A 24720-nucleotide genomic window follows, 5' to 3' on the forward strand; every position below is an offset into this window, starting at 1 on the left:
TGTTTTTTGAGTCAGTATGAGAATAGTGGCGGCTGGAGAAACACTTCTCGGTTTGGTGTTTGTGGAATAGTTTAGGCCATAGGTTATTTTATTGGTTTTGGTGCTCTCGTGTATATATGTAAGGCCCTAGACTGAGGATAGGCCTGTTTAAGTTTTGGGGAGAGTACTCTTGTAATGTTTTGCCTGCAGGCTAAGAGGCCGGCAGAAGGGTGGGGGGTCATGGAGTCTCCCTGTTTATAAGTGTTTATGTTTTATAACCACTAGTAGCAGTGTGCTAATGTGAGAACTGAGTAAAGGTGTAATGGTGTTTGGTGACTTTGTATGCAGAGTAGCTTGTACGTCGTATACGTTAATTTACTATTAATATATATATATATATATGTCGTGCCGAATAGGCAGAATCTGCGATCTTGGCTTAAATATCAAAGCTCATCTTGCCATATAGGGCAAGTGAAAATTTGTGTATGCAATAATTTCGCCAAAATCATTCTGAACCTAGCGAGAAAAATATATTTGATTGTGTTTGTTTAGTATTAAATTATTGTAAACGTATTTAAAATATATTTAGTTGGGTTAGGCTAAAATAAATTGCTCTTGTTATAATAAGGTTAGGTAAGTTTTCTAAGATTCTTTTGGTGCAAAATCAAAATTTTTTATATTAATATTAATGAAAATAATATATCTTTAAACGTATAAGAGAAAATTCCAGAAAGGACTTAATTTTAAATGAGTTCTTGCTAATTGACCAGTTTTACATATTCGGCACATTATATATATATATATATATACATATGTATATATATTATATATATATATATATATATATATATATATATATATATATATATATATATATATATATATATATATATATATATATATATATAGGTGAGTTTTTGTGCCCTTCCTCCTAGTTAATATAAATATTGACTATTTACTTAGTAATTTGTATGAAGGAATAAGCTTGGCCCTAGGTTGGTTTATGTGGTTTATGCCCCTAGACTAGGCAGGTTGTGACCCCTATGAGCCAGGACATTTATTTACGTAACGCAGTAAAAGGCGGAACAGTCGACTGCTCTGGGTAGTATCCTGGGGGTGGCAGTATACCTTAGATAATGCTGAGTTTGAAATAAACTGAGGTAGGATAACAGCTCTTAGCAAGTAAAATTGATCTGTGTAGAAAAAAAAGCCTATTAAGGTTATTCAGATTCACTGAGAACAACAACATTTCATGGAAAATCTGTCTGACCCGAAGAGACGCTGCTGCAACTAGCCTCTCCACTCACATGACCCAGCAATATAATCATCTTTTTGCTTGCTTGTTTCATAATGGAAATGTTAACTCTTTTTTTTTTGTGAGAATTAATTAGGGAACAAAATTCACCAATGCTTTTCCTTCTGGGTTAGTGTATGACCTTGTCTGCGCGTGTAATGTGTTTCTGCGCTGTTACTAATGAAGACGTTCCCCGCAGGTCTCAACTTGTGGTTCTGATCATTATCGCCATTTTCATCTGGTGCTACAAGTTTGACAACATTGTTCCACTCGCTACGAAACAAGTCTGGCTGGCATACTCAGACAGCCATTCTCACTTTTCAAACATCTTACCCTCATCTCCAGAGGAACCCTCATCAGTGACAATGAACGGGAGTACCGGGTTTGCTGCGGAAGAGGCCGAGACAATAGATCTCACGAAAATGACTCAATTGCCTCAGAAATGCGATTGCAAAATGAAAATGAGGAGGAGCCACTCACACACAGTACAGCAGCTGGACTTGGCGTTACCTCTGTTCAACTTAAGTACTAAGGAATATTTGATTAAACGTCACCCGAACTTGCCTGTGGATTTCTTACACAAGGTGAATAAGGAAGGAAGCTGCAGCCTCTTACCTTCACTTTTCAGGTATGTGATTGTATGTGCATAAATATTAGACGATAGGAAGGAGGCTGTGTTAAGACAAATTATTTCACGGATTTAAGCCAGAAATCGCGCTCTTCTTTATTTAGAGTTTTAGTAAACAAGAAGAGTAAAACACACACTTCTTGGCTGAATAAAAACTTGTAAATGCATGTACACATTCAATAAGAAATAATAATCACATTATTGCACATTACTGGAGTACCGTCTGATAATAAGTTCACCAACCTGTATGTAAGTTAACCAAACCAGACTTGATAATCATTCAAAGTTCATCTCTAATCGTATAAAAGATAAATCATACAAAATTCTTAAGATGCGAATAAGTATCAAGATGAACAACTCATTAGACTACGATCAAGAGTTCACACAGTTCATTTATGTGTGGATACCATCCAGTCAAAGACTAAATCCACAAAATGCAGCGAGAAGACATCAACAAGGCAATCAGAAACTAAGTTTATTCAATCATTGCATATTATGAGCTGACTGAGGCATCAAAGCTGGGTGTAAATACAGTCTACCCACTATTAAGTGTGCAGAAGTCAATACACATGAGGCTGTATACTCGTACACTTTTCAAGGCTCTCAGAAAACAGTCTACATTCTGGTCATAAGTTACAGACACAAGACGATGCAGGAAGTGCTGCATTCTGGTGGCAAGAGGAAAAATATTTCAGTTACTCACGAAATCGTAATAACACAATAGCAAACAAACCAGGGTACGGGTGGGGTTAGAACTCATGGCAAGTGAGTCGTAAGTCTCCAGACCAGTGTGTAAGCCACTGGACCAGCTGGCTGCCATAAAATTCATCTGTAATAACTTGCATTTGTGGTCACAGTGGTTAACGTCCCTATGGTTTATAAATATACCTGTTTGGATGAATCTTTTTGTAGCCAACTGGCCCAGTAGCTAACGTACTGGCCTGGAGTTTTATGACTCACTTGCCATGGCTTCTAACCCCACCCGTACTGTGTTTTAAAAATATTGCCATACCGACAACCATCAGGTATTCCCACACCGCCTATTTACAAGACGTATTCGTGTTTTATACCATAAATAACGAGAGATGTATAATAACACTGCCTTTCGCTCAATGCATATTTAATTTTTATTTCTGTTTTCTCTTTCTTGCTTAATAATAATAAATGCTGGAATGAACCTGATACATTACAAAAGTTGTATGAATAAATTACATAGTATTTTTTACCAAACAGAAATATATCAGTAAAGACCAATTTTTTCTTAGCATTCGGGTTTTAATATACTTAAAAAAGAAGTTTAACGATACTAGAATTGTTATTATGAAAGAAAAACGAGTCAGGAATACGTTTAAACCTTGATTTGCCTTCCCAGTTGTTGCTTGCGGTACATCCCAACATTACTTGTATTCTCGTGTACCAGCCAAATTGGCAGTAAGGTTGGTGCAGCCGCAAAGGGCCTCCCTGCTACTTTGGCGATAAGGAACCATTTAGGTGAGAATTTGACTCCAGACGAGTTGATGTTACATTTTCTCACGTGGCTGGGAGCAGACTGTCACTGAGACTGGCTGAGTACACACATACTGGACTCTTGTATAAGGTGAAATAGAGTCTAATGATCTGCACACCTAGTTGTAGCATGATAACCACGCAGGAGTGGACAAAAAGGCAGTAGAGTAAATACTTACATTTTCTTCTCCAAATAATAATCAGGTATGTACATTATATAAAGCAGATATGTACAATACGGCAAATGCAAGCAAGAGACACGGTGAGAACCGTTGCGACCAGACTAGGAGGTAAATCTGCCAAAGTTGATTCACAAGTGTACCACATTGCTTCACAATTTTGATGGGCTTCCTTGTGATTGACTGGTTGAACCAAGGTATACCCTTAGCACCTGGTTCACTGGTCCAGAAGACATACACCGAATAAAATGTAAGACTCTTAGCATGCCACACAGTACTGTGGAACCTCAAATATCGAACTTAATCCGTTCCAGGAGTTAGTTCCAAATTCGAAAAGTCTGAAAAGCGAAGCAATATTTCCCATTAGAAATAATGGAAATACAATTAATCCGTTCCAGAAACCCAAAAATATCCACAAAAAATACATTTTATAGAGATTATAGTTTTACATACACACAACAAATACTATAATGTTCAATTATGTATTAATAAATTTAAATAAACATATAAAATAACATTTTTACTTACCTTTATTGAAGATTGGTGATGGCATCTGGAAGATAGGGAGGAGGAGAGAGGAAGTTGGGGTTATTGTTTGGAAGGAGAATCCCCCTCCATGAGGACTTCGGGTATCAAAGCCTTCTGTGGGGTTACTTCCCTTCTCTGTATTTTAATGCCACTAGGACTAGCTTGAGTCACTGGACCCCTGTCTCACAAAATAACTGTCTACAGTCCTCTGTTTCTGTCTCACAAAATAACTGTCTACAGTCCTCTGTTTCTGTCTCACAAAATAACTCTCTACAGTCCTCTGTTTCTGTCTCACAAAATAACTGTCTACAGTCCTCTGTTTCTGTCTCACAAAATAACTGTCCACAGTCCTCTGTTTCTGTCTTACAAAATAACTGTCCACAGTCCTATGTTTCTGTCTCACAAAATAACTCTACAGTCCTCTGTTTCTGTCTCACAAAATAACTGTCCACAGTAGTCTGTTTCTCTCTCACAAAATAACTGTTCACAGTCCTCTGTACATTCTGGCAAGCTCAACAAGTCTCACACTACTCTCATACTTCTGTATTATTTCCTTCTTCACGTCTATGGTGTTTCTCACTTTCTTTACCACAGGGGTACCACTAGCAGGTTTCTTTGGGCCCATTTCACAGTCCCACAAGCACTAAACACAATGAAATAATCGTAAAATGTTTGAATGAGAGCATAGGTTAGTGTTCACTCAGGCATCAACAAAACCAGACTGGCTCATGACGCCTGCGTGGGGATGCAGACAGAGCGGGCTGCCGGACAGGTCCGGTACCCGGTGGTTCGAAAATAGGGGCGAGTTCGATAATAGGGACAAAGTTGGTTTGAAAAAAGCATTCTATTCTCGAAAAGTTCAGTAAGTGATACGTTCGAAATTTGAGGTTCCATTGCATATAGTTCTCATCTTGATGTACTAGGGACTACACTAGTATAAGATCCCAGTATTTAAGTGATAGTTATTTAAATTCTGGTGGAGACTTCAGAGATTCTTCTATAGAAGATCACAAGGTTAATCAATAACTTCATAGCTGGTCTGATTCCAACAAAATTTAACAGTTCTTCTTTGGTGCATCCCTTTGTGCCCTGAAAAAGAAAGAGGAATTTGGCCCTTTGTGCCCTGAAAAAGAAAGAGGAATTTGGCAACACATTTTGCTGCCTTGTTATCAGAGCAGTTGTCAGAAGTCTTCATACAGAGGCAGTCATAATCCTTGATTGCAAGTGCACTCAGCTCACACACTAAGGGCTGTGGTTTGATCTCCAGTACGAGTGGAAACGTTAGGTTAAAACATCTGCTGTCCCTGTTCACCTAGCAGTAAAATAGGTACCTGGGTATTAGTCGACTGGTGTGGGTCGCATTCTGGGGATAAAATTGACTTAATTTGCACGAAATGCAGAGCATTTCGGGCAAATTAGTAACATTAATAGTTTTCTGTTTAGTAGCATCACGGAGATGGGGCTTGTAAGTCCCATCTCTGCGAATATACTGTAATTTTGTCAACATCGATGGGCTGGACACATCGACGCAAGGCTGATAGACTGATTACCTCAAACTCCTCTTCTTCCACCTTTTTCTGCATTGGACTGAAGAAGCAACTGAGTGGCGAAACGTTTCCAGAATAAAGATACCCAAATATGTCAAAAGTGTCTCATTTATCAGGGCTTATATAGCCTCTTATACCATGGGTGTCTCTATAAGTGAGGGTGGTGACAGTCTTATATTTTTGCGAGTGATCACGTAACCACTGATCACTCTGGATCAGAGTCAGTCTGCCTCGTCACGCACAAATCTATACTACTTTCTTGTTGCTCATGTATATTTACATATCTAAGCTTTGACTTAGATATGAATTTTGTGTCATCTTTAATTCGTGTTATTTATATTTTTTTCTGTCAATTTTTCTAAAAATATGAATTAGATCTACAAAATGATGAGGATTTATTTCCATTCACAAGGAAAATAGAAGAAGAACCAGCAGTCTAGAGGCCCTTGACGCCATCTACCTTCTCATGAGCAAGTCCTCGAGTCTGCCCAGTGTTATGCATTTCCTGTTATACACACTGTCACATTATAACCCTAAACTTAGGGAATACGACAGTATTCAAATGAAAATATTCATGAAATTACTAACGTATTCATAACACTCAGCACTTCCTGCTTTCCTGACTTCTTGTTTTGCGGTGAATGGTACAGCGCTGGGTCTGCATGGACCACGGTTCAAGTCCTCTTCCATTCTTTTGTTAAGTGTCAGGGGCCCGAGACTGTTCAACTGCCTCCCAGCATACATAAGGGGGATTACCAACAGACCCCTGGCAGTCTTCAAGCTGGCACTGGACAAGCACCTAAAGTCGGTTCCTGACCAGCCGGGCTGTGGCTCGTACGTTGGTTTGCGTGCAGCCAGCAGTAACAGCCTGGTTGATCAGGCTCTGATCCACCAGGAGGCCTGGTCACAGACCGGGCCGCGGGGGCGTTGACCCCCGGAACTCTCTCCAGGTAAACTCCAGGTATTAACTGGTTCATTACAACTTACCTTGGGTATATGTAATGTATTTGTGTGTGTGTGTGTTTTACCTATTTGTGGTTGCAGGGATTAATTCACAGTTCCTGGCCACTCATCTTCACTGTCACCACTAGGTCTACTCTCTCCCTGCTCCTTGAGCTTTATCATATCTTCCCTTAAAGCTATGTATGGTTCCTGCCCCCACTACATCACTCGGCAGCTTATTGCACTTCCTGACAACTCTATGGCTGAAGAAAAACTTCCTAACATCCCTGTGACTCGTCTGAGTTTTCAACCTCCAGTTACGACCCCTTGTTGCTGTGTCCCATCTCGGAAACATTCCGTCCCTATCCACTTTCTCAATTCCTCTCAGCATTTTGAATGTCGTTATCATGACCCCCTGATCTCTCCAGCCCTCCACTGTTGTCAGGTCGATTTCCCTTAACCTTTCTTCGGGACTAGTCTTCTTGCAAACCTTTGCACTTTCTCTACTTTCTTGACGTGCTTGACCAGGTGTGGGTTCTGTACTGGTGCCGCATAATCCAATGTAAACCTGACGTACACGGTGTAGAGTCATTAACGATTCCTTGCCAAGGTGTCGAAGTGCTATTTTAATGTTTGCTAGGCGCCCATATCTTGAAGCAGTTATTTGGTTGATGTGTGCCTCAGGAGATGTACTCAGTATTGTACTCACCCAAAAATTCTTTTCCTTGAGTGAGGTTTGCAGTCTTTGGCCACCTGGTCTACACTCTGTGTGCGGTCTTCTTTGTCCTCCCCCAATCTTCATGACTTTGCATTTGGTGGGGTTAAATTCCAGGAGCCAGTTGCTGGACCAGGCTTGCAGCCTGTCCAGGTCCTTATGTAGTCCTGTCTGGTCTTCATCCGATTTAATTCTCATTAACTTCACATCATCTGCAAAGAGGGACACTTCTGAGTCTATCTCTTCCGTCATGTCATTTACATATACGAAAAACAACACTGGTCCCTATATAACCCCACTCGTCACAGGCACCCACTCGGACACCTCGTCACGTACCATGACTCCTCGTTGCCTCTCTGACAAGTTATTCTCAGATCCACTGCAGTGCCTTTCCTGTTATGCATGCCTGATTCTGTAGCTTTTGCACTAATCTCTTGTAAGGAACTATGTCGAAGGTCTTCTTGCAGTCCAAGAAAATGCAATCTACCCACCCCACTCTCTCCCATGTTTTACCTCCGTTACCTTGTCATAAAACTCCAGGTTTGTGACACAGGATTTCCCCTCCCTGAAACCGTGATGGTTGTCATTTATAATCTTGCTCCTTTCTAGGAACTCTACCACTCTCCTGATAATCTTCTCCATGACTTTGCATACTATGCACATCAGTGACACTAGTCTGTAGTTTAATGCCTCGTGTCTGTCTCCTTTCTTAAAAATTTGGACTACATTTGTCGTCTTCCTTACCTCAGGTAGTTGCCCAGTTTCAATAGATGTGTTGAAGATTGTTAGTGGTACACATAGCACCTCTCCTTCCTATCTCAGGACCCAGAGAGAGATGTTCGGTCCCGCCGCCTTTCAGGTATCAAGTTCACGTAGCAGCTTCTTCACCTCCTCGGCTCTGAGTATTTCATCCAGCACTTGCTTGTGTATCCTTTGTTGGTGTACCCTCTTATTCTGACTTCCCAGAGTCCTTCCTGTCTCCACTGTAAATACTTCTTTAAATCTCATGTTGAGCTCCTCACATACTTCTTGGTCGTTTCTTGTGAACTTCCCACCTTCCTCCCTCAACCTAATTACCTGCTCTTTGACTGTTGTTTTCCTCCTGATGTGGCTATACAACAGCTTCAGGTCAGATTTGACTTTTGATGCTATGTCATCTTCGTACTATCGCTGGGCCTCACTTTTTATCTTTGCATACTCGTTTCTGGCTCTTCGACTAATCTCTATTTTCCTGGGTCCTTTGTCTTCTATACTTTTCCCATTCTCTAGGGCACTTAATTTTTGTACATCACTGTAATTACCACCTTAGGGCCCCTAGATTGAATTGTTCCTACTATGTTGTCCCTTTCGCCCATTCCTTCAAATCCCCACTCCCCTCTGCTTCCTCTATCTTTCCTCAGGATGAGATATCCGGGTGGAAAGATTGCATCTGTTATCTCAGTGAGTTTCGTTTCTGTGAGTACTATGATGTCTGGGGATGTCTCCTTGATTCTATCATGCCACTCTTCACATTTGTTATTCCATCCACATTCATATACCAAACCTGTGAAGGTGGAGTTTGTGATGAGGTGGGTGGGGGCAGTGAGTACAGTGTGTTGTGTGTGTACTCGCCTAATTGTGGTTGCAGGGGTCGATACTCAGCTCTTGGCCCCGTCTCTTCACTGAGTGTGCTAGTTCCTCACTCTCCCTGCTCCATGAGCTTTATCATACCTCATCTTAAAGCTATGTATAGTTCCTGCCTCCACTACCTCATGTGCTAGGCTATTCCACTTCCTGACTACTCTATGACTGAAGAAATACTTCCTAACATCCCTTTGACTCATCTGGGTCTTCAACTTCCAACTGTGACCCCTTGCTTCTGTGTCCCCTCTCTGGAACATCCTGTCTGTCCACCTTGTCTATTCCACGCAGTATTTTGTATGTCGTTATCATGTCTCCCCTAACCCTCCTGTCCTCCAGTGTCGCCAGGCCGATTTCCCTTAACCTTTCTTCATAGGACATCCCCTTAGCTCTGGAACTAATCTTGTTGCAAACTTGCACTTTTTCTAATTTCTTGATGTGCTTGATCAAGTGTGGGTTCCAAAGAGGTGCTGCATACTCCAGTATGGGTCTGACGTACACGGTGTACAGTGTCTTGAATGGTTCCTTACTTAGGTATTGGAATGCTTTTCTCAGGTTTGCCAGGCGTCCATATGCTGCAGCAGTTATCTGGTTGATGTGTGATTTCAGAGATGTGCTCGGTGTTATACTCATCCCAAGATCTTTCTCCTTGAGCGAGGTTTGCAGTCTTTGGCCACCTAGCCTATACTCCATCTGCTGTCTTCTGTGCCCTTCCCCGATCTTCATGACTTTACATTTGGCGGGGTTAAATTCGAGAAGCCAGTTGCTGGACCAGGTGTCCAATCTATCCAGGTCTCTTTGAAGTCCTGCCTGATCTTCATCTGATTTAATTCTCATTAACTTCACATCATCTGCGAACAGGGACACCTCTGAATCTAACCCTTCCATCATGTCATTCACATATAACAGAAATAGCACTGGTCCTAGGACTGACCCCTGTGGGACCCCGCTCGTCACAGGTGCCCACTGTCATACCTCATCACGTACCATGACTTCTTGTTGCCTCCCTGACAGGTATTCTCTGATCTATTGCAGTGCCCTTCCTGTTATACAAGCTTCTACACTAATCTCTTGTGAGAAACTGTGTCAAAGGCCTTGCAGTCCAAGAAGATGCAATCAACCCACCCCTCTCTCTCGTGTCTTACTTCTGCTACTTTATCATAAAACTACAGAAGGTTTGTGACACAGGATTTGCCTTCTGTAAATCAGTGCTGGTTGTCGTTTATAATCTTGTTCTGTTCCAGGTGCTCCATCATTCTCCTCCTGATAATCGTCTCCATGACATTGCATACTATACATGTCAGTGACACTGGTCTATAGTTTAGTGCCTCTTCTCTGTCTCCTTTTTTAAAAAATGGGAACTACATTTGCTGTCTTCCATACCTCAGGTAGTTGCCCAGTTTCAAGGGATGTGTTGAAGATTGTGGTTAGTGGCACACAGCATATCCACTCCCTCTCTAAGGACCCATGGGGAGATGTCTGGTTCCATTGCCTTTGAGGTATCAATGTCCCTTAGCAGCTTCTTCACCTCTTCAGTTGTATGTCATCCAACACTTGTTGGAATATTCCTTGCTGGTTTCCTTTGTTCTATCCTCCCAGAAGCCTTCCTGTCTCCACTGTAAATACTTCCTTAAATCTCATGTTGAGCTCCTCACATACCTCTTGATCGTTTCTTGTGAGTTCCCCACCTTTTTTTAGCCTGATCACCTGGTCTTCGACTGCTGTTTTCCTCCTAATGTGGCTATACAGCAGTTTCGGGTCAGACTTAAGAACATAAGAACATAAGAACGAAGGAACACTGCAGAAGGCCTACTGGCCCATGCGAGGCAGGTCCAAGTCCCTACCGGCTTAAGCCAATGCACCCAACCTAGTCAGGTCAGGTCACATTGACTCAAGGGAGGAACACGGCAACCGACCCGTTAGCACAAGCTATCAGGTCTAACTCACACCCACCCACATCTACTCATGTATTTATCCAACCTATTTTTAAAGCTACACAACGTTCTGGCCTCTATAACGGTACTTGGGAGTTTGTTCCACTCATCCACAACTCTATTACCAAACCAGTACTTTCCTATATCCCTCCTGAATCTGAATTTTTCCAACTTAAAACCATTGCTGCGAGTCCTGTCTAGGCTAGATATTATCAGCACACTATTTACATCCCCTTTATTTATTCCTGTCTTCCACTTATAAACCTCAATCATATCCCCCCTAATTCTACGTCTTTCTAGAGAGTGCAGTTTCAGGGCCCTTAGTCTATCCTCATAGGGAAGGTTTCTGATACATGGGATCATCTTTGTCATCCTCCTTTGTACATTTTCCAGAGAATTTATATCCATTCTGTAATACGGTGACCAAAACTGTGCAGCATAATCTAAATGAGGCCTAACCAAGGATGTATAGAGTTGAAGAACAACCTGAGGACTCCTATTATTTATGCTTCTTGATATGAAGCCAAGGATTCTATTAGCTTTATTGCGAACACTTATGCACTGTTGTCTTGGTTTCAGATTACTGCTAACCAGAACTCCTAAATCTTTTTCGCAATCCGTAATATTAAGATCTACATTATTTAGTTTATATGTGGCATGGTTATTGTCCTGTCCAACATTTAGAACTTTGCATTTGTCTATATTAAACTGCATCTGCCACTTCTCCGACCACTGCATCAGTCTATTCAAATCTTCCTGGAGTGCTCGAATGTCCTCGTCAGAATGAATTCGACGGCCTATTTTGGTGTCATCGGCAAACTTGCCGATGTCGCTCTTTATGCCCTCATCTATGTCGTTTATGTAGATTGTGAACAGCAGGGGGCCCAACACTGCTTCCCCACTCTGATTTCTCCCCATTTATGCAAACTCTCTGCTGCCTATTTGTCAACCATGCCTCTATCCAGGAAAAAATTTCTCCTCCTATTCCATGTGCTTTAATTTTCCTCAATAGTCTCTGATGTGGGACCCTGTCAAAAGCCTTACTGAAGTCCATATACACAATATCATATTCGTTACCATGATCTACCTCCTCAAATACCTTAGTGAAAAAAGTTAATAAATTCGTAAGGCAGGAACGTCCCTTTGTAAAACCATGCTGAGATTCGTTGATTAATTTATGCTTTTCAAGGTGGCTACGAACTGCCTCGGCAATTATTGATTCCATAAATTTTCCCACTATGGAGGTTAGGCTTATTGGTCTATAGTTCGAAGCTAAGGACCTGTCACCTGTTTTGAAAATAGGTATCACATTTGCCATTTTCCACTTATCTGGCACCATGCCAGTTTGTAGTGATATGTTGAAAAGATTAGCCAAAGGTGTGCTAAGCTCCTCTTTACATTCCTTTAGAACCCTTGCATACAGTTCATCAGGGCCTGGGGATTTGTTAGGTTTTAATTTATCTATTTGCCTAAGGACCATGTCACTTGTGACCCTAATAGTGCACAGTTTATTATCGTCCTGTTCTACATAATTTATCATTACTGGAATATCACTGGTATCCTCCTGTGTAAAAACTGAGAGGAAGTATGTGTTAAAAATTCTACACATTTCCTTATCACTGTCAGTGAGCTGACCCGAGGAACTTTTGAGTGGGCCTATCTTGTCCCTGATCTTACTTCTGTATACCTGAAAGAATCCTTTTGGGTTAGTCTTCGATTCTCTTGCAACTTTAACCTCATAATCTCTTTTTGCTTTTCTAATTCCCTTTTTTATTTCTCTCTTTAACTGAATATATCGATTTCTTAATTGCCCCTCTCCTCTTTTGATTTGCCTATATATGCCTCTCTTTTGACCAATCAGATATTTTAATCTATTGTTCATCCATTTAGGATCATTTTTGTTTGATCTGATTTCCCTATTTGGAACATAATTTGACTGAGCAGCTAGAACTATGCCCTGGAAAGCATCATATCGGCAACCATCACCACCTACCTGACCCCTAGTCAGGTCATTCCAGTTCAGCCCACCTAAGTAATTTTTCAGTCCTATGAAATCAGCCAAGCGAAAGTCAGGGACGGAGACTTGATTGCCATTATTAGGGGAATTCCATGATATGTTAAAACTGAGTGATTTGTGATCACTCTCCCCAAGCTCATCATTAACCTCAAGATTATTAATTAGTGTTTCCCTACTGGCAAGAACCAAGTCAAGGAGGTTATTTCCCCTAGTTGGCTCTGTCACAAACTGTTTTAAAAAACAATCCTGGATCGTATCAAGAAAGTCACCCGACTCTAAATTTCCTGTCAAATTGCTCCAATCAATCTGTCTATAGTTGAAATCTCCCATTAGCACAACATTTTCGTATGTAGATGCCTTACGAATTTCGTCCCATAGAAGTTTACTGCACTCCCTATCAAGATTTGGGGCCCTGTAAATCACACCCAAAATTAGTTTTTCTCGGCCCTCGAGAAGCTGTAACCAAACAGATTCAGTGGCTGACGCTTCTAATTTAATATCTTGTCTAACACAACAATTTAAATTGTCTCTGACATACATCGCTACTCCACCACCTTTCCTGTTGACCCTGTCAGTGTGGAATAATTTATAGCCTTGTATGTGACATTCAGATGGCATCTCTCTATCTTTCAGATTGAGCCAGGTCTCTGTTATAGCAATAATATCTATGTTTCCTGCACTTGCAATTAATCTTAGCTCATCTATCTTATTTCTAACACTCCTGCTATTAGTATAGTAAACCTTAAGGGAGCTAGTCCCTTGCTGCCCTCTGCTGTCCCCCTTTGTTTTCTGACCTGTTCTATTGTCTTTATTTATAACTTCATGCTGAATGCCTTTTATACATTTACTGTTTCCAACCCTAGTGTTGCAACCTGCTTGTTTCCCACACACACCCATACCTCTATCTTCCATCAGTTTAAAATCATAGGCATTTCACCAATGGCCTTCTCAATCGAGTCTGCAAGTGCTACCACCCCTGCCCCAGAGAGATGAACCCCATCCCTTGCATACATATCATGTTTGCCATAAAAGTTGTTCCAGTTGTCAATGAATGGGATTGCAAGTTCCTTGCAGTATCTGTCTAGCCAGCAATTTACACCAATTGCCCTAGACAACCATTCATTTCCTACTCCCCTTCTAGGCAAGATGCTACATATGATTGGGATCCCTCCCTTAGACTTAATGAAATCTATAGCTGACCTGTACTTATCTAGCAGCTCTTCTCTCCTACCCTTCCCAATATCATTTCCACCAGCACTGAGACAGATAATGGGCTTGTTCCCATTACCTGACATGATATTATCCAGTCTGTTGACAATGTCCCCAACACCAGCTCCAGGGAAGCACACTCTATCTCTCATCTTCTTATTCCTATTACAAAAAGCACGGTCAACATATCTTACCTGAGAGTCACCAACCACAAGAATGCGCTTACCTTCATTAGCAGGGGCAGTAGTACCCTTACCTTCACTGGCCACTGAAGTACATTCATCCTGGAGAACAGAGAAGCGATTTCCTACCTTCAGATCTTCACTCTTAACTTTCCTTACTCTGATGCGCCTCCCATTACTGTGAACAACTCGCCACTTGTAGCAGGTGCTGGGCTGCACCTCACTGCTGGTACCCGTTGCTACCTCCCCACCTACAGCCTCCTCACAGTGAGAGACAGACTGCACCTCACTGCTAGAAGCCTCATTCCCCACATCTCCAACCACCTCACACTCTCTCCCAGGCCCATTGAGGTGGACCTTCAGCCTCCTAATCTCCTCCTGGAGAAGCAAGACCTCCTCCTTCAACTCTCCAAACTCAGTTTTTAAAACACTGCAGAAGCAAGCCATGCTTTGTAACCGTCCACGCTAATCCCCAAAGCAGCTCAGGGTCTGTGACCTCACGTGACGACTGACCACTGAACACTTGACTTTCGATACTATGTCGTTTTCTTACTGTCGCTGGGCCTCCCTCCTTACCTGTGCATACTCGTTTCTGGCTCTTCGACTAATCTCTTTATTTTCCTGGGTCCTTTGCCTCCTGTACCTTTTCCATTCTCTGGTGCACTTAGTTTTTGCCGACCTACACCTTCAGGTAAACCAAGGACTCTCTTTGGTCTTCCCATTATTTCTATTGCCCTTGGGAACAAACTTTTCCTCTGCCTCCTTGCATTTTGTTGCTACATATTCCATCATCTCGTTTACTGACTTTCCTACCAGTTCTCTGTCCCACTGAACCTCCGACAGGAAGTTTCTCATACCTGTGTAGTCCCCCCTTTTATAATTTGGCTTTTCCAATTCAATTCCTGTTACCCTCTCCACTTGTAACTCTACTATATATTCAAAACTCAGAACCACGTGGTCACTAGCTCAAAGGGGCCTCTCCTAAGTGATGTCCTCTATGTTTGAACTGCTCAGGGTGAACACAAGGTCCAGCCTTGCTGGTTCATCTTCCCCTCTCTCTCTGGTAGTGTCCCTGACATGTTGATGCATGAGGTTTTCCAGTACCACATCCATCATCTTGGTTCTCCATGTTTCGGGACCCCCATGTGGTTCCAGGTTTTCCCAGTCGATCTCCCTGAGGCTGAAATCGCCCATAACCAGTAACTTTGCTCTGCTCGAGTGAGCTCTTTTGGCCACCTCAGTCAGTGTGTCAACCATCGCTCTGTTATTTTCTTCATACTCCTCTCTTGGCCTCCTGCAGTTCTGTGGTGGGTTACACATCACTCCAGTGACTCCTTTATGTTTCCCAGACTGAACTGTACCTATCTAGTCCCTTTCTCCAATCTCGTCCATGCCTTCCATTTCCTCAAATCCCCATCGGTTTTTATGAGCAGTGCAACCCCTCCTCCCCCTCTACTCCTCTTATCTTTTCTCAGGATCTGATATCCCGGTGGGAAGATTGCATCTGTTATTGTCTCAGTGAGTTTCGTTTCTGTGACTACTATGATGTCTGGGGATTTCTCACTGATTCTTTCGTGCCACTCCTCATACTTATTCGTTATTCTGTCCGCGTTCGTGTACCAAATCTTCAGCTTCTTTTCTATTACTGTGGTCCTGGGAGAATATTGGGGTTGGAGGGGGAGCCCTGGTGGGGGCCTATGAGGGTTTGTGGTGTGGGTGGGGTTTTTGATGAAGGGGGTGGGGTCAGAATCGCCCATAGTGTGTGTGTACTCACCTAGTTGTACTCACCTAGTTGAGGTTGCGGGGGTCGAGTCCGAGCTCCTGGCCCCGCCTCTTCACTGATCGCTACTAGGTCACTCTCCCTGAGCCGTGAGCTTTATCATACCTCTGCTTAAAGCTATGTATGGATCCTGCCTCCACTACATCGCTTCCCAAACTATTCCACTTACTGACTACTCTGTGGCTGAAGAAATACTTCCTAACATCCCTGTGATTCATCTGTGTCTTCAGCTTCCAACTGTTACTGTGTCCAATCTCTGGAACATCCTGTTTTTGTCCACCTTGTCAATTCCTCTCAGTATTTTGTATGTCGTTATCATGTCCCCCCTATCTCTCCTGTCCTCCAGTGTCGTCAGGTTGATTTCCCTTAACCTCTCCTCGTAGGCCATACCCCTTAGCTCTGGGACTAGTCTTGTGAAAAACCTTGGCACTTTCTCTAGTTTCTGTACATGCTTGGCTAGGTGTGGGCTCCAAACTGGTGCCGCATACTCCAATATGGGCCTAACGTACATGGTGTACAGGGTCCTGAACGACTCCTTATTAAGATGCCGGAATGCTGTTCTGAGGTTTGCCAGGCGCCCATATGCTGCAGCAGTTATTTGGTTGATGTGCACTTCAGGAGATGTGCCTGGTGTTATACTCACCCCAAGATCTTTTTCCTTGAGTGAGGTTTGTAGTCTCTGGCCCCCTAGATTGTACTCCGTCTGCAGTCTTCTTTGCCCTTCCCAATCTTCATGACTTTGCACTTGGTGGGATTGAACTCCAGGAGCCAATTGCTGGACCAGGTCTGCAGCCTGTCCAGATCCCTTTGTAGTTCTGCCTGGTCTTCGATCGAATGAATTCTTCTCATCAACTTCACATCATCTGCAAACAGTGACACCTCAGAGTTTATTCCTTCTGTCATGTCGTTCACAAATACCAGAAACAGCACTGGTCCTAGGACTGACCCCTGTGGGACCCTGCTGGTCACAGGTGCCCACTCTGACACCTCGCCACGTACCATGACTCGCTGCTGTCTTCCTGACAATTATTCCCTGATCCATTGTAGTGCCTTCCCTGTTATCCCTGCTTGGTCCTCCAGTTTTTGCACTAATCTCTTGTGTGGTACTGTGTCAAACGCCTTCTTGCAGTCCAAGAAAATGCAATCCACCCACCCCTCTCTCTCTTGTCTTACTGCTGTCACCTTGTCATAGAACTCCAGTAGGTTTGTGACACAGGATTTCCCGTCCCTGAAACCATGTTGGGTGCTGTTGATGAGATCATTCCTTTCTAGGTGTTCCACCACTCTTCTCCTGATAATCTTCTACATGACATTGCATACTATACATGTCAGTGACACTGGTCTGTAGTTTAGTGCTTCATGTCTGTCTCCTTTTTTAAAGATTGGGACTACATTTGCTGTCTTCCATGCCTCAGGCAATCTCCCTGTTTCGATAGATGTATTGAATATTGTTGTTAGGGGTACACATAGCGCCTCTGCTCCCTCTCTCAGGACCCATGGAGAGATGTTATCTGGCCCCATTGCCTTTGAGGTATCTAGCTCACTCAGAAGCCTCTTCACTTCTTCCTCAGTTGTGTGTACCATGTCCAGCACCTGGTGATGTGCCACACCTCTCCGTCCCTCTGGAGCCCCTTCTGTCTCCTCTGTGAACACTTCTTTGAATCTCTTGTTGAGTTCCTCACATACTTCATGGTCATTTCTTGTCTCTCCTCCTTCCTTCCTTAGCCTGATTACCTGGTCCTTGACTGTTGTTTTCCTCCTGATGTGGCTGTATAACAGCTTCGGGTCAGATTTGGCTTTTGCTGCTATGTCGTTTTCATACTGTCGTTGGGCCTCCCTTCTTATCTGTGCATATTCGTTTCTGGCTCTACGACTGCTCCTTATTCTCCTGGGTCCTTTGCCTTCTATATTTCTTCCATTCCCTAGCACACTTGGTTGTTGCCTCCTTGCACCTTTGGTGAACCATGGGCTCATCCTGGCTTTTTCAGTATTCCTGTTTCCCTTGGGTACAAACCTCTCTTCAGCCTCCTTGCACATTGTCGCTACATATTACATCATCTCATTAACTGGTTTCCCTGCCAGTTCTCTGTCCCACTGAACCTCGTTCAGGAAGTTCCTCATTCCCGTGTAGTCCCCTTTCCTGTAGTTTGGTTTCATTTGTCCTGGCCTTCCTGCTTCCCCCTCCATTTGTAGCTCAACTGTGTATTCGAAGCTCAAAACCACATGATCGCTGGCCCCAAGGGGTCTTTCATATGTGATGTCCTCAATATCTGCACTGCTCAAGGTGAATACTAAGTCCAGTCTTGCTGGCTCATCCTCTCCTCTCTCTCTTGTAGTGTCCCTTACGTGTTGGTACATGAAGTTTTCCAGTACCACCTCCATCATCTTAGCCCTCCATGTATCTTGGCCCCCATGTGGCTCCAAGTTCTCCCAGTGGATCTCCTTGTGGTTAAAGTCACCCATGATCTGGAACTTTGCCCTGCATGCATGAGCTCTTCTGGCCACTGCAGCCAGTGTGTCAACCATTGCTCTATTTCTCTCGTCATACTCATGCCCTGGTCTCCTGCTGTTCTGTGGTGGGTTATACATCACTGCAATTACCCCCTTGGGACCTCCAGAGTGAAGCATTCCCGCTATGTAATCACTTTCTTCTCCGCTGTCTCCTCTCTCCAGCTCATCAAAATACCAACAGTGTTTGATCAGCAGTGCCACTCCTCCATCCCCCCCCTGTTCCTTCTGTCTTTCCTCAGGATCTGGTATCCCGTTGGAAAGATGGCATCTGTTATCATACCTGTAAGCTTGGTTTCTGTGAGTGCTATGATGTCCGGTGATGTCTCTTTGACTCTTTCGTGCCACTCCTCCCACTTGTTTGTTATTCCATCAGCGTTTGTGTACCATACCTTCAGTTTCCTTTCCAATACTGTGGTTTGGGGGGCCTGTGGGGGTGGGAGACCTGGTAGCATACTGTGGGATTCTATGATTGGGGGTTGGGTGGAAGCTGTGGGTATGGATTGTAGTTTGTGTTGGGATGGTGCGATAGGTTGTGGGGTTCTGAGGATAGTTGTGTGTGTGTTTGTCCTTGTTTCTCTGTTCTGCTCTGACTGACCTCTGCTGGTTCCATCCTTTTTTCCTTTCCTATCTCCTTTCGCTTTTTTGTCCTCTCCCTCAGCTGCTGTCTCTCTGTGTTCTGTCTCTGTCTAGGAACACCTTCTTGTACTCTTCTGAGTTTTTCAACCTTGGTTTCTCTTGGAGGATCCTGTTCCTCACTGTTTCTGTCCTGAGAATCAGCTTGATCGGTCGGTTTCTCCCCTTCACGTACCCCCCTATTCTCTGAAAATTTACAATCTCGTCCATGTCTTCTCCCCCTATTTCCGTGATGATTTTCCCAATCTCCTTTCTTTCTTCCTGCCATCTTTCAGTGTGTCTTTTCCTCTCTCTCCCGGATAAACACTGATTTTGCCCTTTCCTCCTCCCATTGCCTCTCCCTCTGTGACTCTGGTTCCTGTCTGTATATGGTCATTTTCTCCCTTGATTTTTTCCAGTGGCTCTTGGTAGCATGGCTGTGCCTCAGCATTCGACTTATCTCCCTCTCTATCTGCACCCAGCTGCTCTTTCCTTTTACTCCCTGACCCTTCTTTGCAGGCTGATATGACCTTATCATAATTCATATCTCCTTCCTTCCTGTTCATCCTCTCAGCTTCATATGCTGTGTCTTCTCTGGTCACTGCCCCTGAGACTTGCTTCAGCCTGCTTACCTCAAATTCTAGGACCCTTACCCTGTCTACTGCAGTTTTGACTTATGCCTCCCATTTCGTCTCCTTCTCCAACCTCTTTTCCCATTTTGCAGAGAGCTCTTTCTCCATTTTTTTCAGAAAGCTCTCCTAATTTTCTCTCCTATTCTTGCTCCATCCTTCTCCACTGCTCCTCCATCCATTCCTCCCTACCAATACCATTGTCATCTGATCCCTGATTCCTATGAGTCCCAAGCATTTTTTTTTTCTTTTTAGTAAAGGAAAGAGAGAAAGAGAGAGAGAGAGAGAGGAAAAGTAGAAGGAGAGGGGGAGAGTGAAAAGGAAAAGGGAGAGAGAGAGGAGAGAAGGGAAAGATAGGAGGAGAGAAGGGAAAAGAGAGAGAGAGAAGAAGAGAGAGAAGAAGAGAGAAAAAGAGGAAGAGAGGAAAAGAGAGAGGAAGAGAGAGAAAAAGAAAGAGGAAGAGAGAGAAAGGGAGAGGAAGAGAGAGGGAGAGAAATAGAGAGGGAGAGAAAGATTAAGAGAGGAAGAGAGGAAAAGAGACAGAGACGGAGAGAGAAGGAAGGGTTAGAGGGTCAATTCACATAAAGGTGTGAAATCCTGTATATGTGTATGTGTATGTGTGTATGTGTGTGTGTGTGTGTGCTACAGCTATTCAAGTGCCTAACAGCGGATCCTGTTCTCACCTAGTGTGCGTGTATGTGTATGTGTGCGTTTATGTAAGCAGTCTTTATTTTCCTCGTATGTACTACATGTTTTGCATATGTACCTTATCTCTTGGTTTCCACTGTACTGTCTTGTGTGCCTAAAATTACGTAAATTCACATAAAGGTGTGAAATCCTGTATGTGTGTGTGTATGTGTGTGTGTGTGTGTATGTGTATGTGTGTGTGTGTATGTGTGTATGTGTGTATGTGTGTGTGTATGTGTGTGTGTGTGTGTGTGTGTGTGTGTGTGTGTGTGTGGTGTGTGTTTGTGTGTGTGTGTGTGTGTGTGTGTATGTGTGTGTGTGTGTGTATGCATGTGTTTATGTAAGCAGTCCTTATTTCCCTCGTATGTACTACATATGTTTTGCATATGTACCCAATCTCTTGGTTCCCACTGTACTATCTTGTGCCTAAAATTACGTTCAATTCTGTATGCTAGGCTTCGCTAGGCTACCTCTCATACTAGGCTATCTATCATTAACTGCTTAACTCTCCTAAACCTCAATAAATTCTATTAAATGCCAGTAAATGCTGCTTATTCTAATTCTGATAGCTTGAGGAGAGTGACCCCCAATTTCCAGCTAGAGACTGGTGCTGACCCCATGCAACTCAAACTAGGTGAATATTACTTGCGGCTGGCAGTGGAGTAATGTTGTCGTCCTCTTGGGTCCCAGTATGAAAATGCTTGATGCTTCTTGGTAATTTTTCCACAAACTTCCTGTAGGCACTGTGGTCTCTAGCTCATCTATTTTTTTTCACTCACTCAATGCATTTACTGACACATCTATACATATCTCTTATCTCCCTGATCTTGAGTCGCACTTATTCTTCAAATACCCCACTGCGTTATTATGGCAACACTATTTAGGCCTGACACAACCGTTCACCTTCCTTCCAACGTCCCCCACATAGTAACTGTCACTATTTACTAAACTGCTTTTCTGTGATCACTTATATTTCCTTTTTTCGGGGCTTAAGTGATTATATTCACTCTTATGCATGCACACGCCTATATCCCACACTCTATTCCTTATGGTACAGTCAGAAATTACCACCAAAACACGAGCTCAAATCGGGTGACTCCTCCACGAGTGTGTGTGTGTGTGTGTGTGTGTGTGTGTGTGTGTGTGTGTGTGTGTGTGTGTGTGTGTGTGTGTGTGTGTGTGTGTGTGTGTGTGTGTGTGCGCGCGCGCGCGTTTACACGGTTGTCTCTTTCAGGAAAAAAAAATGGGGTCAGATTATTATGCTAGGTTATGCTACTCTTTTAAAGACTGCAGAATTATTTCTCACTATTCCTTATCAATATATACTAATATTTACTATAACAATACTTACTGGTGTACGAGATATTTTATCATAAAAATACCCATGGTACACTTAGCATTTCCCATGTATTTGAAAATTAGTCACTGCTTATAATATGCTAGGCTACACTTTTTTTTTTTTTTGATGATTTTTAGAATTAAGTCACACTAATTCTTTGTGTGTGTACGGGCGTGTTATGATATGCAAACAGTGCATGGAAGAAACAATTACCAGTTGTGGAAAATTAAATTTACCTGGATGTAACTCATAAGATACATACCAGTAAATGGTAACAAAGATAATTATTCGTTATCAAGGTTACAGAGACAAGTAGGAATTTTAGGACACCTAGGTCGCAAAAAAATGTCCTCCTTCGATACCTACGATAATCTCTCTCTCAAGTCACTCTGGACCTATATTAATTTCAAATGAAATATACATCACCAGAAATTCTGGTAAAAACATTAAATATGTGGACTGTATATTAAATTTAAAATGTGAATACATATACATTGAAGGAAAATTTATAATAACACTCGCCAATTAGTCTGGAGATTACGGTGTGTCATATTCAACCCCCCCCCCCCTGCCTAAATTATGAAGAAAATACTGGTCAGAATTTCAACATAAATAGACAACTTAGCCGGGGTTCCAAAGCTGTCCTGTCCATCTGCTCACATTATGGAGGACTGTAAATCCAACAATTTCGGCTCCTATTTGGGAAGTTTCAACCACAATTTAACTTCCAGAGCAAAGAAATTTATGCACATTTCACTAGCGTGCCTTCACTCCATTCAAAAACAATGGTGTTTCCTCCCCAGCGACGCTCACCCATCGCTGGTTCTTCATTTGCAAATTAATTTTTATTACCTACAATATATGCCATCAATTTACATACAAAATACACTGTATTTTTGGAAAATATACAGTATTTTCTACACCAGTGCCACCAATACCGATGTTAACTTTATTATAATCAAGAACAAACAGCCACTACAGTTAGTCATCAGCACCAGGCTTAACAGTACCATCACTACCTCCACCACCTTCATTAAAAGCATCACCACCACCACCACAAACATTACCCCTCTGCCCTAACCTATAACATCAGTAACATACGTCAGCTCTTTCAACAAGCTAAAATAAATGCATCCGTAATGCGTTTCTCTTACAGCATACAGTGGGTGAACATTCACTGGCAGGAAGTGCGGGTTAACACCAGTACCATGTTACTCTACTCAGCCTTCTACGACCCCAACCCAGGTAAGTCATGTCTCAGCACTCTCACCCCTCAATTCGAACATGAGTAGGCCAATAGGTCTGATGCAGTACTCCTTCCTTCGTAAATGGATGTGGCTTGGACCTGACTAGCATAGGTCAGTAGGTGACTTGGACCTGCCTAGCATACGGCAGTAGGCCTGCTGCAGTGCTCATTCTTTATGCTCTGAGTTTAATACATCGGATTACATGTTGATTTCCATATTTCATGTCAAATTCTCTCCTCAAATAAGGGTAGATGCCTAGTGCCATGAGTAGCATTTTTGTCTTCCTCTTAGCAGGCGAGAATCAAACCTCCACCACTCCTTGCCTTAAGACCAGGTATGTGTCTGGTGAAAGATGACGGCCAGGGATGTCTGGTGAGAGACCAAGACAAGGGATGTGTCTAGTGAGAGGCCAAGACCTGGGATGTGTCTGGTGAGAATGATTCACTCTAATATAAACAATAATATTTATTATTGTTGTGGCGGTATAACAATATTTGATAATATCAATTACTGAGCACGTCTAAAAAAAAAAAAATAATACAACTCAATTTTGGCCTATTGCAATAAAGCAAACTTATCATTGGCCATCTATACTTTAGAAAACTGCCATCATGACCCCTTATCAAAACGGGCTAGAATCCCTTCCATGTACCAGTGTCTAGCAAACATGGCAACAACAAAAGCATTAAGATGAGGTTGGCTATAAAATTACTGCAGAAGGCGGGAAATTATAATATTTAGCTGTGTGTATGTAATATAAATATTGAGAGGGGGAGAGAGATAGGGGGGAGGGGGAGCAAGAAGGGGAGAGAGAAAAATGAGAAAGGGAGAGAGAAAGGGAAAGAAAGAGAGAGAGAGACGAAGTCTTCCAATCGGCCTTGATTCTGCTAGCTTTGTCGAGAGGCTGCTATTGCTAAGTACAAGGCTCGGAGAAGGTATAAGAGGCATCCCACTACCCAGCAGGAATCTGCACAGGCAAGCCTGTTGGCAAATGGAAGAAGTCCAAAAGTAGGCCATCTCTAGATAGGAGGCTGGCAAAAGAAAGCTGGCGTCAGGTAGAGTGGGCTCCAAAACCTTGTGGTCCTGGTCAAGAACCGACACCTTATGAAATTACTCCACTAAATTGACAGGATGGGACCATCTCAAGAGAAAGTTGACCTCTTTGCCGAACACTTTGTTGCCAAGATGCAAGTTCCTGATCTCTTGGCTAGCCGCAAGAACTATGTCAGTGTTGTCAGTGATGACAATAAGGCAGGATGAAGTGTATCTTCTCCCTCAATCAATGAAACAAGAGAAGGCTGTGGGGCCCTGATAAACTGAGCCCAAGATTACCGAGTAGATGTGCAGACCAGCTAGCATCACCTTTTACTCGCATCTATCAGCACTGTCTAGCACAGTGCTGATAGCCCTCTCTGTGGAAAGAGGCAAATGTAGTCCTTGTTCACAAAAAGAAAAGCAGAGCGAAAATCACCAGTTGCAGACCAGTGTCACTCTTGTCAATCACTGGCAAAATTCTTGAGAGAATAATTTCACAGCAGATAACAGTTTTTCAACTACCACTCGCTTCTTTGTGACTGACAATATGATTTCAGAAAAGATCACTCTGATGCTGATCTGCTGTTAAACCTCTCTACC

General features: G+C 42.8%; 1 protein-coding gene across 1 annotated transcript in view; it reads left to right on the plus strand.

Moving 5' to 3' along the window:
• Positions 1–24720, plus strand: part of LOC128695928 (uncharacterized) — a 111055-nt gene that overhangs the window by 7898 nt on the left and 78437 nt on the right. Inside the window, exons 3-4 of the mRNA XM_070092825.1 lie at positions 1473–1901; positions 22995–23083. Of these exons, the coding sequence (XP_069948926.1) occupies positions 1473–1901; positions 22995–23083 (518 nt within the window). The remainder of the gene's footprint in view (positions 1–1472; positions 1902–22994; positions 23084–24720) is intronic.

This window comes from Cherax quadricarinatus, chromosome 41 (assembly GCF_038502225.1).
Source record: "Cherax quadricarinatus isolate ZL_2023a chromosome 41, ASM3850222v1, whole genome shotgun sequence".
Lineage (NCBI taxonomy): Eukaryota > Metazoa > Arthropoda > Malacostraca > Decapoda > Parastacidae > Cherax > Cherax quadricarinatus.